Source organism: Lemur catta, chromosome 3 (genome assembly GCF_020740605.2).
Source record: "Lemur catta isolate mLemCat1 chromosome 3, mLemCat1.pri, whole genome shotgun sequence".
Lineage (NCBI taxonomy): Eukaryota > Metazoa > Chordata > Mammalia > Primates > Lemuridae > Lemur > Lemur catta.
The window spans coordinates 10,285,308-10,301,923 of NC_059130.1; the positions used below are offsets into that span (position 1 = coordinate 10,285,308).

The 16,616-nt window shown below is 43.9% G+C and overlaps 1 protein-coding gene across 3 annotated transcripts in view; it reads right to left on the reverse strand.

Moving 5' to 3' along the window:
- Positions 1 to 16,616, reverse strand: part of HENMT1 (HEN methyltransferase 1) — a 32,942-nt gene that overhangs the window by 11,524 nt on the left and 4,802 nt on the right. For 2 of the 3 annotated variants that reach the window (XM_045546677.1, XM_045546675.1), the window contains exon 2: positions 591 to 688. In XM_045546677.1, coding sequence (XP_045402633.1) covers positions 591 to 611 — 21 coding nt within the window. In that variant the 5' untranslated portion in view covers positions 612 to 688. Of the gene's footprint in view, positions 1 to 590; positions 689 to 1,084; positions 1,119 to 16,616 lie in introns of those variants that run through there. The other variant, XM_045546676.1, reaches the window with a different exon arrangement.

A 16,616-nucleotide genomic window follows, 5' to 3' on the forward strand; every position in this document is an offset into this window, starting at 1 on the left:
TGACATCTTCACAGAAACAAAATCTTGGGTCTCAGTCTAGACCACCTCAAACAGAATATGCAGTTTAACAAAGCCCCCCTGGTGATCCATATGCACTTTTACATTGGAGAAACACTACTTGGAGTAGTTTGAAAGTAGATTTTGCTACTTTAACTAGTGATTAATTAGCTTTTTATTTTTATTTATTGGAAACAGAGTCTTGCTCTTTTGCCCTGGCTAGAGTGCAGTGGCGTCAGCCTAGCTCACAGCAACCTCAAACTCTTGGGCTCAAGCCATCCTACTGCCTCAGCCTCCCGAGTAGCTGTGGCATGCACCACCATGCCCGGCTAATTTTTTTCTATATATATTTTTAGCTGTCCCTGTAATTTCTTTCTATTTTTTTAGTAGAGAGGGGGTCTCGATCTTGCTCAGGCTGGTCTTGAACTCCTGAGGTCAAACGATCCTCCCGCCTTGGCCTCCCAGAGTGCTAGGATTACAGGCCTGAGCCACCGCGCCCAGCCTGTGTATCCTTGTTTAGCTCAACAAATACCCCAGGAAATGCTAGGATCTAAATGTGATGACTTCTAAGTAGTTGAAATGAGTGGCATTACCTGTGTGTTTTTTTCTTCCATTGTCAAGTTTCGTTGAAGCAAAAGTGCAGATTTATCCGTCAAGCACTATTTGAAAGAATCAATCAGCAGCGACCAGTCTGTAAATACAAAACATCTGTTTTGTAAAGAGAGACGCCTGGACGAAATAGCTGCCTAGTTTAGTAGGGAAGGGAGAAAGAGTGGGCTTTCTCCCTTCCCTTTAACAATGTTACCATTTAACTCACAGAATTTATCCAGACAGTAGTTAACAGGCTCAGAAAGCACAACTGTTCAGTACGGCAAATTCAGCTAAGTACAGTAACACCTATACTTTCCTTTCACTATCAAGTTGATACAAATCAAACAATCTAAGGAGTTCTGCTTATTAAATGGCTAAGACCCTCAACCTCATTCAAATTGCTTTCAACAGTTTTTTCACATGTTGTCAAAATAAAATTTACAGGGGAAAATTGTCTTTAATACTTCATAAACTGGCCAGGCGCAGTGGCTCCCACCTGTAATCCTAGCTCTCTGGGAGGCCGAGGCGGGAGGATCGCTGGAGCCCAAGCGTTCGAGACAGCCTGAGCAAGAGCGAGACCCGGTCTCTACTAAAAATAGAAAAATTAGCCGGGCATGGTGGCGCATGCCTGTAGTCCCAGCTACTCGGGAGGCTGAGGCAGGAGGATCGCTTGAGCCCAGGAGTTTGAGGTTGCTGTGAGCTAGGCTGAAGCCACGGCACTCTAGCCTGGGCGACAGAACGAGACTCTCAAAAAAATAATAAAAAGTAAAATACTTGCTAAAGATGCTCCGACACATTCAATTCACTCACAGACTTGAATTTAAATTTTGCTCCCCTATTGCACACTTGTCTCTAGCACCTAGAATTTAACCTGAAATCTAGGCAACACGCCAGTCCCCTGACTTTCGGGAAATCCTCTAACTCGTATTGAGAAACGCCGCTCATCAGAACCAACGTTTCCGTCTACGCAAGCCCGAGCCGCCGCCTACATCACCTGCGAGCCAGAAGCGCGTCGGAGCGGGAAGGGCGGAGCGCCGCGGAGGGCGGCTCGGGCGGCGGCCGTATTTGACTCCGCGCCCCTCCCCGGCGCCCGCGCACTGGCGGCCTCGCAGGCGCCGTTACCGCCCCCGCCCGCCCACACCTGCGCCCGGGCCCGCCCGCTGGGCGCCCCGGGGCCTGCGCCCTCGGGGTCTGACCTTGGCGCCCGGAGCCCCGCCGTGCGCCCGGCTCCATCCCTGCAGGCTCCCGGCCCCGGGGCGTCGGTTTGGCGCCTCCTAACGGCCGCTGTGGCGCATTTCCCCGGGCCATTTTCTGGGTTCCCGTCGGAACTCCGGCGAGGACCGCCGCGCCCGCCGCGCCAGGTCTCCAGCTCGCGCGCGGCTGCGACTCGGCCCGGCCGGGCGCCGCGACTCTCGGACGGAGGCGGCGCCGCACGAGCGCGGCGGGCGCGGCGGCTGTTGCGGTCGCGGCGGCTGTTGCGGTCGCGGCGGAGGCTGGACAACGGCCCCGGCGACGGAAGGCGGCGGGAGAAACAGCCGCGCTCAGCGCGAGCCGACCAGCCGCTGGTGTCCGAGTCAGCCGCCACCCCGATGCCAAACAATCCCCGAGGGCCTTAAGGGACTCTAGGTTGGGTAGAGTTGGCCCAGTGACGCCTCAACTCAGAAAAACGTTCTCAGCTCCCAGCCCTCCGACTTTTCTCCCCCCGGAATGCTGTGGATGAAACTGTGGTCTCTTAGAAAAGTTACCGTATCCTGTCCTTACGTTTGGAGATTCTCCTTGACACTGTATATATAAATGTGTACTTTCTTTCCTGTATGTGATGGAAGAGTGTGAGGAGGGTGAGGGGAGCAGCGAAGCTGCCTCCTTTGGGGGAAAAAAGATTACCCTATTTTAAAAGGTTCAAAAGCTGTTGTTTACTGAATTAATAACCTGTTAATATACCATAAGTGATATATTGGAACTGCATTTTCACTTAACATCTACTATATGCAAAGCACTGTGCTAACAGCCTTAGGATAGCACAAAGATAAATTATGCCAACCTTGCTTTTGGAATCTTGAAGAGTCTGGTTTCATAGGGGAAGAAGTATGTAGCTCAAGGTAAGCTTCAAAAATGCAACAATAATGTCACCTTACAGCTTGAGAGGTTTCTGATGGTTTGGGGAAACTACTTTTAACAGATTGTCTTCGTTAAAGGAATATACTTTTCACTACAGGATATAATTTAAATAGAACCTTTGAAAGTAAATAATGAATTTACGGCCAGGCGTGGTGGCTCAGGCCTGTAATCCTAGCGCTCTGAGAGGCCGAGGCGGGAGGATCCCTTGAGCTCAGGAGTTCAAGACCAGCCTGAGCAAGAGCAAGACCCCATCTCTACTAAAAATAGAAAGAAATTATCTGGACAACTAAAATGTATATATAGAAAAAATTAGCCGGGCATGGTAGCGCATGCTTGTAGTCCCAGCTACTCGGGAGGCTGAGGCAGGAGGATCGCTTGAGCCCAGGAGTTTGAGGTTGCTGTGAGCTAGGCTGACGCCACCGCACTCTAGCCAGGGTGAAAGAGCGACACTCTGTCTCAAAATAATAATAATAATAATCATGAATTTACTTCTGGGTGTATACTCAAAAATGAATTGAAAGCAGGGACTTGAACAGATATTTATACACTAAAGTTCATAGCAATATTATTCACAGTAGCCAAAAGGTAGAAACAACCCAAATGTCCATCAGTGGATGAATGATAAACGAAACATGGTGTGGACATACAATGGAATATTCAGCCTTTAAAAAGAGTGAAATTCTGACATTTGCAACAACACGGATGAATTTTGATGACATTATGCTGCGTGATATAATCAGTCACAAAAGGACAAATATTGTATGAGTCCACTTATATGAGGCACCTAGAGTAGTCAGATTCATAGGGACAAAAACTAGAGTGATAATTGCTAGGGGCTGGAAGGAGGAGGGAATTGAGAGTTAATGTTTCATGGTGGTACAGAGTCTCAGTTTGGGATGATGTAAAAGTTCTGTAGATGGACGGTGGTGATGGTTGCACAACAGTATGAATGTTCTCTTAATGCCACTGAACTTAAAAATGGTTTACAATGGTAAGTTTTATGTATATTTACAATTTTTAAAAATTTAAAGGAAATTTTAATAGTTAATAAATGATATATGCAGGATTCCTGGACCTAGGGGTTTTGCTTCGCCTGCTAGTTGACCCATTTATGACCTTCACCTCCTCATGACAAGTTCCCTCTCCAAATTTGCCTTTTTCACCATTCTCCCTGTCTCCTACTCTCAGAGCCAGAAAAATCATCCTTGGCTGTACCTACTTCTGCCCTTCCCACATTTGGACAGTCCCCAAAGCTAGACGTCTTCAAGCTGTCAGCTGCATCTGTTCCTTCCCACAGCCAATACCTTAGCTTAGCCTTTGTTTTCTCATTTTGTCATCATAGCTCATCTTACCTTCCTCCATCAGATTCTAAGTCCCACCAAGATACAGATCATGTTATATCTTTTCAGAATGAGTTTAAAATCGAATAGACCTTAAGTCCTGATTTTACCATTACTCCTTAACTTTTGGAAGTTTACTTATCCTGTCTGTTAAGTTTGTTAGTCCCTTCCCCTCACTGAAAAATGAGAATTAAATGAGATTACCTATTTGGCAAATTACGTTGAGCCTCTCTTTTGTTCTCCAGAACACTTCCCAAGCCAACTTGGAAGGTCAAATGTTATTCTGAATGTTTCTGTGAGGGTGTTTTTTTTTTTTTCCAATGAGATTAACATTTAAATCAGTAGACTTTGGATAAAGCAAATTATCCCCCATAATGACTGGGCTTCATGCAATTAGCTGAAGTCCTCAATAGAGCAAAGACTGACATCTTCCCACTCTACCTCCTCCCTACTCCCCACCCAGGAAGAGGGAATTCTTCCAGCCAACTGACTTTGGACTTGAACTTGAGTTTGAACTCTTCCCCTCTTCTCCACTCTGCCCATCTGCCCTGTAGATTTTGGACTTACACCTTAATAATTGTGTGAGCAAACTTCTTCAAATAAATCTTTATATATATATATATATATATATATATATATATATATATATATATATATATACTTACACGACCTGTTTTATTTTATTTTGAGACAGAGTCTCATTCTTTTGCCCAGGCTAGAGTGCCATGGCATCAGCCTAGCTCACAGCAACCTCAAACTCCTAGGTTCAAGCCATCCTCCTGCCTCAGCCCCGAGTAGCTGGGACTACAGGCATTCGCCACCATGCCCAGCTAATTTTTCTATATATATGTTTAGCTGTCCGTATGATTTCTTTCTATTTTTAGTAGAGACGGGTCTCGCTCTTGCTCAGGCTGGTCTCGAACCCCTGAGCTCAAACAATCTGCCCGCCTCGGCCTCCCAGAGTGCTAGGATTACAGGCATGAGACACCGTGTCCAGCCAGGCTCAACTTTTTGAAGAAAAAAAGGACAAATCAGGAGAGGAGGGCCATTACAATAGTTGTTTGTCAGGAATTCTCACTGGTTTGCAGAAATAACATTCATGAGTGATTGGTCATACATTGTTGAACTAGAGGGTATGAGTTATGTTGTCCAGTGTATGACACTGGAAGATTAATTTATGGCTACTGGGGGTGACACTCAGTCTAGAGTCCATGTTGCAGGCTTATAAGTTATATCCAGGGGGAGGATGTAGGACATGACTTGCTGTCACATTTCAATGCCTCTCTGAGCCTGATAACTCAGGCTTGAATTCCTCAGATAAGTTTCTTTTCTTTCTCATACTGGACTGATCTTTCTGGCTCAGTCTCTTGAGTACTTGGGACTATACGTGCATGCCCACTGCCATGATTCCATTTTACAGATAAGAAACTGAGACTTACAGTTACTGGAGATTATAAATTTCATAAGCAGCAGCGCTGGACTGAAAGAACTCTCGCTATGCTCTGTTTGGAGTTGGGGACTGATATTTGCTCCCTTGGTGAGAATATACCATCCAACAGCTTCGCACAATTTATCTAGAGGAGTGCAAAAAGGCATGGGGTCCTCAGGTTACCTCATCTGACCCTCCCAATCTATACCTCTGCTACTTTTTACCTCTACTTTTTCTTCCTTTAAACCTCTTTATAACAAGGAAGAGTGAAGAATAATTAGTCAGTTGGCCCTCCGTATCTGCCAGTTCTGCATCCTGGGATTCAACCAACAGTGAATCAAAAATATGTGGGAAAACAATAACAACAATAAAAAATAATCGAAGTAAAAAAATACAGTATGACAACTATTTGTATAGCATTACATTGCGTTAGACATTATAAGTGATCTAGAGATGATTGAAAGCATACCGGAGGATATAGGATATTTGCATAGGTTATATTCAAATATTACACCATTTACTTAAGGGACTTGAGCATTAGCAGATTTTGGTATCCCTGGGGGTCCCGGAACCAATCTCCAGGGGATACCAAGGAACAACTGTACATAAATGTTCCTGGCCTCTCACAAATCTGTTCTTGCCCATTTTGTTGCTGTAATAGGTTTTAACAATGATGTCTTGGGCCTGACATTGCCAGCAGGCTTTGGTTATTGTTGCCACGGGTCACATGTCTTTCTGGCCTAAGGGAAAGGAGCCTCCATTTCCAAAACAGGGGATCCTTTTTTTTTTTTAGAACCGGCATCTCTCACTCTAGCCACTGCTGTTGTGCAGTGGAGCAATCATAGCTCAATACAGCCTTGAACTCTTGGGCTTAAGCAATCCGACTGCCTCAGACTCCCAAGTAATTGGTACTCCAGGTGCACCACTATGCTCCCCAAACAACAGATCCTTTAAGGCTATTTTGGGTATGCCAGATATTGGGTGCTTGAGGGGGCTTGAATTCAGAATCAACTGATAGGTAACTCAGAAAAATGGAGATAAAAATTAAAATATCATATTTGTTACTGACAAAAGCTGGATTGGAGGTGTTAAAAATTATCAAACCTTAGAAATAAAGCAGAAGGATGACTACATGTCCTTTCAATGTCAAAAAAAATTTGTGCCAGCGAGGTGGCTCATGCCTGTAATCCTAGCACTCTGGGAGGCCGAGGCGGGAGGATCGCTTGAGCCCAGGAGTTTGAGGTTGCTGTGAGCTAGCCTAATGCCATGGCACTCTAGCCTGGGCAACAGAGTGAGACTCTGTCTCAAAAAAGAAAAAAAATAATTTGAAGGCCAGGTGTGGTGGCTCAGGCCTGTAATTCTAGCACTATGGGAGGCCGAGGTGGAGGATTGCTTGAGCTCAGGAGGTCAAGGCCAGCCTGAGCTAGAGCAAGACCCTATCTCTACTAAAAATAGTCCCAGCTATTCAGGAGGCAGAGGCAGGAGTATCATTTGAGTCCAGGAGTTTGAGGTTGCAAGCAAGCTATGATGACACACTGCACTGTACCCAGGGTAACAGAGCAAGACTTAAAGGTTTAAAGAATTTACCCTCCCCAAACTTCCATCCAAACCTCCTGGCCTGGCACAGTGGCTCACGCCTGTAATCCTAGCACTCTGGGAGGCCGAGGCAGGTGGATCACTCGAGGTCAGGAGTTCGAGACCAGCCTGAGCAAGAGCGAGACCCTGTCTCTACTAAAAATAGAAAGAAATTATCTGGCCAACTAAAATATATATATATACAGAAAAAAATTAGCTGGGAATGGTGGTGCATGCCTGTAGTCCCAGCTACTCGGGAAGCTGAGGCAGTAGGATCGCTTAAGCCCAGGAGTTTGAGGTTGCTGTGAGCTAGGCTGACGCCACGGCACTCACTCTAGCCCGGGCAACAAAGCAAGATGCTGTCTCAAAAAAAAAAAAAAAAAAAAAAAAGGCCCTCCTATAGAACCCACCCCTCTCCCCTTCCTAGAGGGGTGTATTAGGCACATAGCCTTTGCCAGACCCCTAGGGAGATATAGGAATAAAAAGCAAAAGGGGAACTTACTTTCCTTATCCCTCCTGATAAGAACAAATGCTTATCCCTCCAGGTTGTTCCCTAGGGAGATAAAGGAATGGAATGCAGGAGGGGAACTTACTTTCCTTATCCCTCCCGGCTGTTTGAAAAGAATTTATTTACTCCTCCCAGAAAAACCCTCTTTAAACCTAGGATTCTCCCCTTTTCTCTCGTGGATGCCTTTTTCGGCCTTCACTCATCTGCACCCAGATGCTCAAAATAAACATTTTGCTACACATGAGGTTCATGTGTCTCTCAGCTCTGGACCTAACAAGACTCTGCCTCAAAAAAAAGAAAAAAGAAATAAAACCAATGGATATATGAACTAAAATAAAATCTTAAGGCTCTCCACCCCTACCAGCTGACTGAATGGACCCCCTCTTGGCCAAAGAGATATCCTAAAACTAAATTGCCTGCCATGAGGAGGGAGGTCTGACATGCCTCATCATGCCCCCTCCCTTCTTGGAGTTATTCCTTTGCAACCCATTAACAGGCCTAAGGATATGCAAGACAAACCTGCAGCTCCTCAATTTACACAACAAATATATGTCCAGTGGCTTATCTCCGATTAACAGACATTCTTATGTTAAAACATTCCAAGCCTTTAGACAAAGCTTCATGCCTCTAACCAATTACAAGTCAAGAATCTTTATTAATCCATCCAGTGCAAAAGAGGAGGGAGGGAGAGGAGAAGCCCCACTGAGAGGGCAAAGTCTCTCCTCCCTGGGGCTGTCCCTCCTTGTCACTCCCGAGCATCCCTGGGAGCCCAGTGGGGACATAACTCTAACCTTAAACCCTAAACACTAACCCTAACGTTAACCCTAAACCCTACCCCTTAACCCTATCCCTACGCCCACCCCTAACCCAAACCCTAATCTGACCCTCTAATCCTAGCCCTGTCCCCCACAGTCACATTATTAAAGCATGGTACGAAAGTCTCTATTCAACGCCAGGGGAATAGAAGCAGGGACCATCCCAACCCGGTTTTGCAGCAGGGGGAGAAGTGGGACTCAGCTCTGAACACAGCTGGGCCAGTTGCGTCTTATGGCCGGGAGCACTGGGGCCAGAGCAGGGACAGTCACTAGGCAGAACTGTGGGGTCCGGGGGGATTCCTCGTTCAGACAGGCCAGGGTGACCAGACAGCACCCAGGGGTGCGGGAGGATGAGGGACGTGATCAGGTGTCCGGGGAGCAGAGACACAGGTGGGGCTTCTTGCTACAATGACTCAGCATAGCTGGGAATAAAACTGGGTTTTACCCCTGGGCACAGATGGGCCCAGAAGGAGGTTCCTGAGTGTGACTAGGCTCAGTCAAGTGAAGAATCTCCATCAGGACAGACCACAGAAACGTTAAGGGAAAAGAAGCCAAAGTGTAAAATAGTTTTAAGAGGTTTATTCTGAGCCAAATTTGAGGTCCATGGCCCGGAGCCACACCCAAAAAGTCCTTGCGTGGCTGGGTCACAGTTTGGTTTCACACATTTCAGGGAGACAGGGGTTACAGGTAAAGTCACAAATCAATACATGGAAGGTGGACATTGGTTTGGCCTGAAAAAACGTGGGACATCTCAAAGTGGGGAAATGGGGATTACAGGTTATAGGTGGGTTTAAAGACTCTGAACAAGTCAAGAACCTTTAAACCCACCTTTAACCTGTAAGTGCCCCCCCTTCAAGATAGCCCACCTTTTCGGGCCAAATCAACGTATACCTTCCACGTATTGATGATTTATGAATTTACCTGTAACCCCTGTCTCCCTGAAATGCATGAAACCAAATTGTAACCCAACCACAGGGAGTCCACTTGCTCAAAGCTTCTTCAGCGTGGGTCCCAGTCATGGTCCTTGAATTTGGCTCAGAGTAAATCTCTTTAAAATTATTTTACAGAGTTTGGCTTCTTTTCTATTGACAGATAGACATTTTTATCAGTCAATTCCCTCATCTTCACCTGAATAAGGTATTTCACTTTGGTAATTGTTAGGGGGAAAATGTAAAATCATAAGCAAGTTCTTCTCCAAGATTTCTTCAACAAGCTTGCTTATTTCAAGTTTTTTTTTAAAGAGATGAGGTCTTGCTATGTTGCCCAAGCCAAATTAGAACTCCTGGACCCAAGAGACTCTTCTGCCTCCTCCTCCCCAGTAGCTGGGTCTACTACAAGCACGTGCCAACACCTACCCACCCTCCCCACCCCCAACTATTTCAAGTTTAATTGCGTTCTTTGCTATGTTGACCTGCTAATCTAGTGGCTTGGCAACTAAATCACCAGGATTGTCCAAATTGCTCTCAGCCTTCCCCACCCAGTAGCTGGGCCTACAGGTGTGCCACACCACACAGCTTTTGAACATCTGTTTTTTCTTTTTTTTTTTTTTTAAGAGACAGGCTCTCTCTCTGTAGCCCAGGCTAGAATGCAGTGGTGCAATCATAGCTCACTGCAGCCTCCAACTCCTGGGCTCTAACAATCCTCCGGCCTCAACCTCCTGAGTAGCTAAGACTACAGGCATGCACTACCATGCCCAACTAATTTTTCTATTTTTTGTAGAGATGGGGGTCTCACTGTGTTGCCCATGCCTGAGTCAAACTCCTGGCCTCACTGGGCACAGTGGTTCATGCCTGCAATCCTAGCACTCTGGGAAGCTGAAGAGGATTGGATGAGCTTAGGAGTTCAAGATCAGCCTGAGCAAGAGCCAGACCACCATCAATACTAAAAATAGAAAAATTAGTTGGGCATCATGGCATGTGCCTGTAGTCCCAGCAATTTGGAAGGCTGAGGCAAGAGGATCACTTGAGCCCAGGAGTTTGAGGTTACAGTAGGCTATGATGACACCATTGCACTCTACCCAGGGTGACAGAGCAAGACACCCTATCTCAAAAAAAAAAAACAAAAAAAAAAAACACAAACTTCTGGCCTCAAGCTATCCTCCTGCCTCTCTGCCTCCCAGAGTGGCCATCCCAGCCTGATCCACCACCCCAGGCTGAATATCTTTTCATATGCTTATTTCCCATCCATTTATCTTCTTTGGTGAGGCATCTGTTAGGTCTTTTGCACATTTTTTAATTGGGTTGTTCCTTTAAGAGTTCTTTGTATATTTTGGATAAAAGTCCTTTGTTAGATAACGCTTTTTTTTTTCTAATCAGCTAAACTTAAGATCCAAGATGTGTCTTTTTGAAATATTTCTTCCCGGTTTGTAGCTAGTTTTCCCATTCTCTTGATCTCTGAGACATTTTTAAGTTAACATCTAAATTTTTCCATCAAACGTCTAAGTAGTTGTAAAGGGTATAATTTGCTGTGTATTGTAATTATTGACAGTTGAGACAAAGTTCTTTTTTTTTTCTTTTTTGAGACAGAGTCTCACTCTGTTGCCAGGCTAGAGCGCTGTGGTGTCAGCCTAGCTCACAGCAACCTCAAACTCCTGGGCTCAAGCGATCCTCCTGCCTCAGCCTTCTGAGTAGCTGGGACTATAGGCATGTGCCACCATGCCCGGCTAATTTTTTCTATGTATTTTTAGCTGTCCAGCTAATTTCTTTCTATTTTTAGTAGAGACGGGGTCTCGCTCTTGCTCAGGCTGGTCTCGAACTCCTGACCTCAAGCGATCCACCGGCCTCGGCCTCCCAGAGTGCTAGGATTAAAATAATATTTCCACCACTCTTTTAAAGGTATTCACTAAAATCTAAATACTACAGTTAACTGATACCATTACCCATTTTAAAAGACATTAAAAAAAAAGCTCCTTTTGAGGTGAGGAATTTTATATCATTCATTTTTCTCCTTGAACTAGTATTTCTGCTAGGTAGTGATTCCAAGTCTCCTAGGAACAAAAGAGTGCCCCTTGCCTTGGCGCTGAGTGATTCCGAGTCTCCTAGGGACAAAAGAGTGCCCCTTGCCTTGGCGCTGAGTGATTCCAAGTCTCCTAGGGACAAGAGAGTGCCCCTCGCCTTGGCGCTGCCTGGAGCAATTGCCCCACCTGAGAGGAAGGACAAGGGCAGGGCCCAGGCCCCCACCACAACCCCACCTTAGTGCTACCCCACCTTAATCCTGTCTGGAGGGAATGCCCAACCAATCTGCCAGTCAGAATTTAGCAAGCCAACTGCAAAACAATGCAGAGGACTCTTTAGCCCACAGGCCAAGTGACATAGGTAACAGAGTCTGGAAGGTGACTTAGAACAATTTAAGGCTAATTATCATGTCATTAGCTTAAATCTATGTTGCTGTTCACCCTCCCATGGGCTTTGAAAGAGGCTCATGGGAAATCTGCATATGCAGTAAGACTCAGATCATAAAACTCTCAACTGTCCATCAAAGTGGTTCCATGATGATTTCTGAACCATGGGGAGATCCCTATTCAGGCACTATAATAGATCCTAGACCACAGCCAAGGTCTCTTGCTACGACAAGGGGTCCAGTCGTCATCTGTGGCATATGTATTTTGCTCTGTAAACCTGTATCTTGTTCTTGCTCTCTAATCCTTTCTTGCTCCCCCTCAATAATTTTCACCTTATGCTTGCCTTACTTTGCTGTGTCTGGTCATTCTTTGGCCAAGAGCACACCAAGAACTGAGAACACAGAACGAGATTGCCAGACCTGACATTTCCATTCCAATTCCCTCATAAAATTTTATCCTAGTGACAAATATTTTTATGTTCAAACATCTTCTATTGGTCACGTTATATTTCTCTGCAGACAAAACTACATACGCTAAAAATTTTTAATTCCCTATGACTATAAAGTTCTAAGTTCTAAAACCTTTTCTTCTGTTTAACAGTTACTATTAGTATACAGCTGATATCAAAATTACGTAAATATAAATCCACACACAAAAGTAATATTTTATTGGAATTGTATATTTTAATGAGATGTTACATCTTTTTCAGCAATTAGTTCACATGGTGACTTATGAATATTACTGATTTGTAAAATGAGATAGGGTTTAGCAACAAACTGTCCCTATTTTTCTTTTTTTTAAGATGTATGTGTTCTGGTTACTGTGAACAAAAATAAATTTTAAATAAGCAAAAAAATAAAAAAGAAAAAGAAAAAAAAGATGTAATACTGAAAAACTTCATTTATGTAAATGAATAAATGGATCTGAAAGTTTTATTATTGTTAGGTTTAAAGAATTCACCCTCCCCAAACTACCACCCAAATCTCCTATAGAACACACCCCTCTCACCTTCCTAGGGGTGTATTGTAGCCTTTGCCAGACTCCTAGGGAGATACAGGAATGAAATACAAAAAGGGAACTTACTTTCCTCATCCCTCCTGATAAGGAGGATACTTATGCCTCCCGGTTCTTCCCTAGGGAGATAAAGGAATGGCATGCAAGAGGGGAACTTACTTTCCTTGTCCCTCAGGGTTGTTTGAAAAGTACTCCTCCCAGAAAAACTCTCTAAAACCCAAGACTCTCCCCTTTTCTCTCATGCACACCTTTTTTGGCCTCCACCCATCTCCACCCAGATGCTCATAATAAACATTTTGATAAAAAAAAATTTTTTTTTTGCTACACATGAGGCCCTCTCGACTCCAGACCTAACAGTTATAGCAGTGTGACTTAATTCCTTGAATGACTGCCAAGGTATATGCCAAAATGACTTGGCAATCTTTTACCAAAAATTATGTTTAATGATTTCTCAGTGGACAATTTGATTAGCTCCTTCACATACATTGTTGAAAGCTGCACATTGGAAACCAACTGACCTGCCAAAGGAAATTTCACCTAGTCTTTAGAGTTGTTCACTTTCTGAACACCAATGCCAACACCATTATTTAGAGATGGCACTTTGTTTGGCACCTTGAGGTTTTTATGCCTCAGGACAATGCACCATTATTAAGATATGGATAGGTGATATGTATAACTTTCTTTTGCAAAGTGAGAGAAGAGGTCTATTTTGCAAGAGAAAGCAGGAACAGAGAACCAGTATTATACCATCTTTTAGATACAAATACAAATAGAAGTTTAGGATCTGGAAAGTAGAAAGTGAATTCCTTAAAACAGTGGTCCCAAAACTTTTTTGCACCAGGGATCAGTTTCATGGAAGACAGATTTCTTCCATGAAAGATTGTCTTCATTGGGAGGGAGGACGGACGGAGAGAGGGAGCTCAGGCAGCGTTGCAAGCGATGGGAGTGGCTGTAAATATAGATGAAGCTTGCTCCTCCTCCGATCACCTCCCGCTGTGCATCCCCCCCACACCCAGGTTTCATGAAAGACAATATTTCCGTGGCTGAGTGTGGGGGTGGAAGCGAGGGGTGGGGGGGGTTGTGGCAGAGCTCTGTGGCCCAGTTCCTAAGACCCCACGGACCTGTACCCGTGCTCAGCCTGCAGGTATATCCAGGTGTACCTCACAAAACTATATGTACTATACTACTTATAAACTATTTAAGGGATTTTTTAAAAATGGTAATATTGATTATGCTGCATTTTCATAGCACACTGACTTGAAAACTTAATCTTTTCTCCACCTCATAGTTGCTGCCCATTTTTGGTTACTGCTTCCTTAGAACCTGGATGTGAACCTGGATGAATTCACATGACTTCTTCTCTATTTCATTCTGTTCTTTCTGCTTTAGTGGTTTAGTGCCTACTGCTAACTCCTTCATTCTATGTTCCCCATTCAATTTCCTGGGAGGATCTGGTAGCCCCAGATCATCTATTCATAGGGAGCCACATCACAGGTCACTGGCTTGCATGTAGATTAGTGCCATATCCGTTCAACTGGCTGTGGACAAAAAGCCAGGGTCACTTAGGATAAATCATGGCCATATAGGGGTTGCCCTGGCAGCAGCACTATACATGAGACAATTTTACTTAGAAGGGGTAATGGGTGTGCAAAGACTAAATAAAGAAGTGACTAGTCAGGACTGTCCAATCCTGACTTTGTCTTGCAGCAAAAGCAACTAACAAAAGGAGAAAAATGGTTTGGAATCCATCACTTAATCTCATTTGGGCGTAAAGATTATCCATGCAGCCCTAGTACTCTATTTCTGATCAGACACACAAATAGTTTTAATTTAAAAAAAAAATTTTTTAAGAGACAGGGTTTCATTATGTTGCCAAGTTGAACTCCTGGCCTCAAGCAATCCTGCCTCAGCCTCCCAAATAGCTTGTACTACAGGCACACAAAGAACAGTTTTGTAAAAGATTGTGACAGTTAACCCCTCCTGTGTGATTTCTCCAAAGTTTCAAGATATAACCTCTGAATATTCCTTACTTCTTGTGAATATCTTAAAATGAATCTGTTATCAACAAATTTATGACCCATCCACTGAGCAGATCACTCCCATCTGTAATCCTGGCCATGGTACATGGTTGGCAGCAAAACAAATATGTCCCTGGCAAAAGATTATATCAGAATTTAGATTTTTCATAGGGATTAAAGTTAATTGTTAGATTTAAAAGGAAATAAAGCTGCTATAACATTTTTAAGGTGATTTAAATAACCTTAATAATTTTCATGTAAAATTTTCCAAAGTATATAATCTCTTTTAAAATAACCATAATTTAAATAATTCAGGTTCATTCTTACATTATCTTACATGTGATTCTGCTCTCTTGAATAAAACTGCTACATCTTTGAGACACGTGTCCTTCAGGTATATTATTTTCTATCCTCCCCTGACATGGCATTAACTGATTTCCTGGACTATTCTTGCATTCACTGAAGGCTTTGGATTAGTCTTACTTTCCAGACAAGTAGAACTAACAATTCATTCACTAAGTGAATATTTGTGTGTTAAAAAAAAAAAAAAGGAACCTCAACGCTAATTCACACCATAGGCAAAAATTAACTCAAAAGGGATCATGGACCTAATGAACCCAAACTAAATACTTTTAGAAATATAGGAGGATACTGTTGTATTCTCTTATGGGATTGGCATTGGTAGTTCTCAGTGGATATTTACTTAGTACCCATTATATGTCCATCACTGCATGCTGGCGCTAGGAATGATTAGCTGAAAGGCAAAAGACCCTCCCTCCGGTGGTCAAAGATGACAAATAAGCAGATATTCAGGGCTACTATTCAGCCAGTATGTATTTATATGACTATACTGGTTTTTAATATAACCCCTGAAAAAAATTTAAGTATTATAACAGTGACAACCTGTTCCAAACATACCATCTGTTCTTTCATGCCTGAGAGCCTTTGCATAGTCCGGCCCTACCTAGAATATCCATTCCCCTTTATTTGCCTAGTTAACCCCTAACAATTCTTTTTCTTTTTCTTTTTTTTTTCCCATATAATCTGCAGGAATTCTAAAAATTCTTTTTTTTTTTTTTTTTTTTTTTTGGAGACAGAGTCTTGTTCTGTTGCCCGGGCTAGAGTGCCATGGCGTCAGCCTAGCTCACAACAACCTCAAACTCCTGGGCTCAAGCAATCCTCCTGCCTCAGCCTCCTGAGTAGCTGGGACTAAGGCATGTGCCACCACGCCCAGCTAATTTTTTCTATATATTTTTAGTTGTCCAGCTAATTTCTTTCTATTTTTAGTAGAGATGGGGTCTCACTCTTGCTCACACTGATCTCTAACTCCTGACCTCAAGTGATCCTCCTGCCTCGGCCTCCCAGAGTGCTAGGATTACAGGTGTGAGCCACCGCGCCCGGCCCTAAAAATTCTTAAATCTCAATTCATAACTTATCTGACTCAGTGTTTTGTTTCTTTCTTTCTTTCTTTTTTTTTTTTGTTTGAGACAGAGTCTCACTCTGTTGCCCGGGCTAGAGTGAGTGCTGTGGCGTCAGCCTAGCTCACAGCAACCTCAAATTCCCGGGCTCAAGCGATCCTCATGCCTCAGCCTCCCTGCCTTAGCCACCATGCCAGGCTAAGTTTTCTATATATATTTTTAGCTGTCCATATAATTTCTTTCTATTTTTAGTAGAGACGGGGTCTCGCTCTTGTTCAGGGTGGTCTCGAACTTCTGAGCTCAAACAATCCGCCCGCCTCAGGCTCCCGCAGTGCTAGGATTACAGGCGTGAGCCACCTCGCCCGGCCTGATTCAGTGTTTTGAAATCACAACCAAGGACACGAATAGCTTTGTCTAATACCCTTGATTCTTCAGAACAAGTCATCAATCATA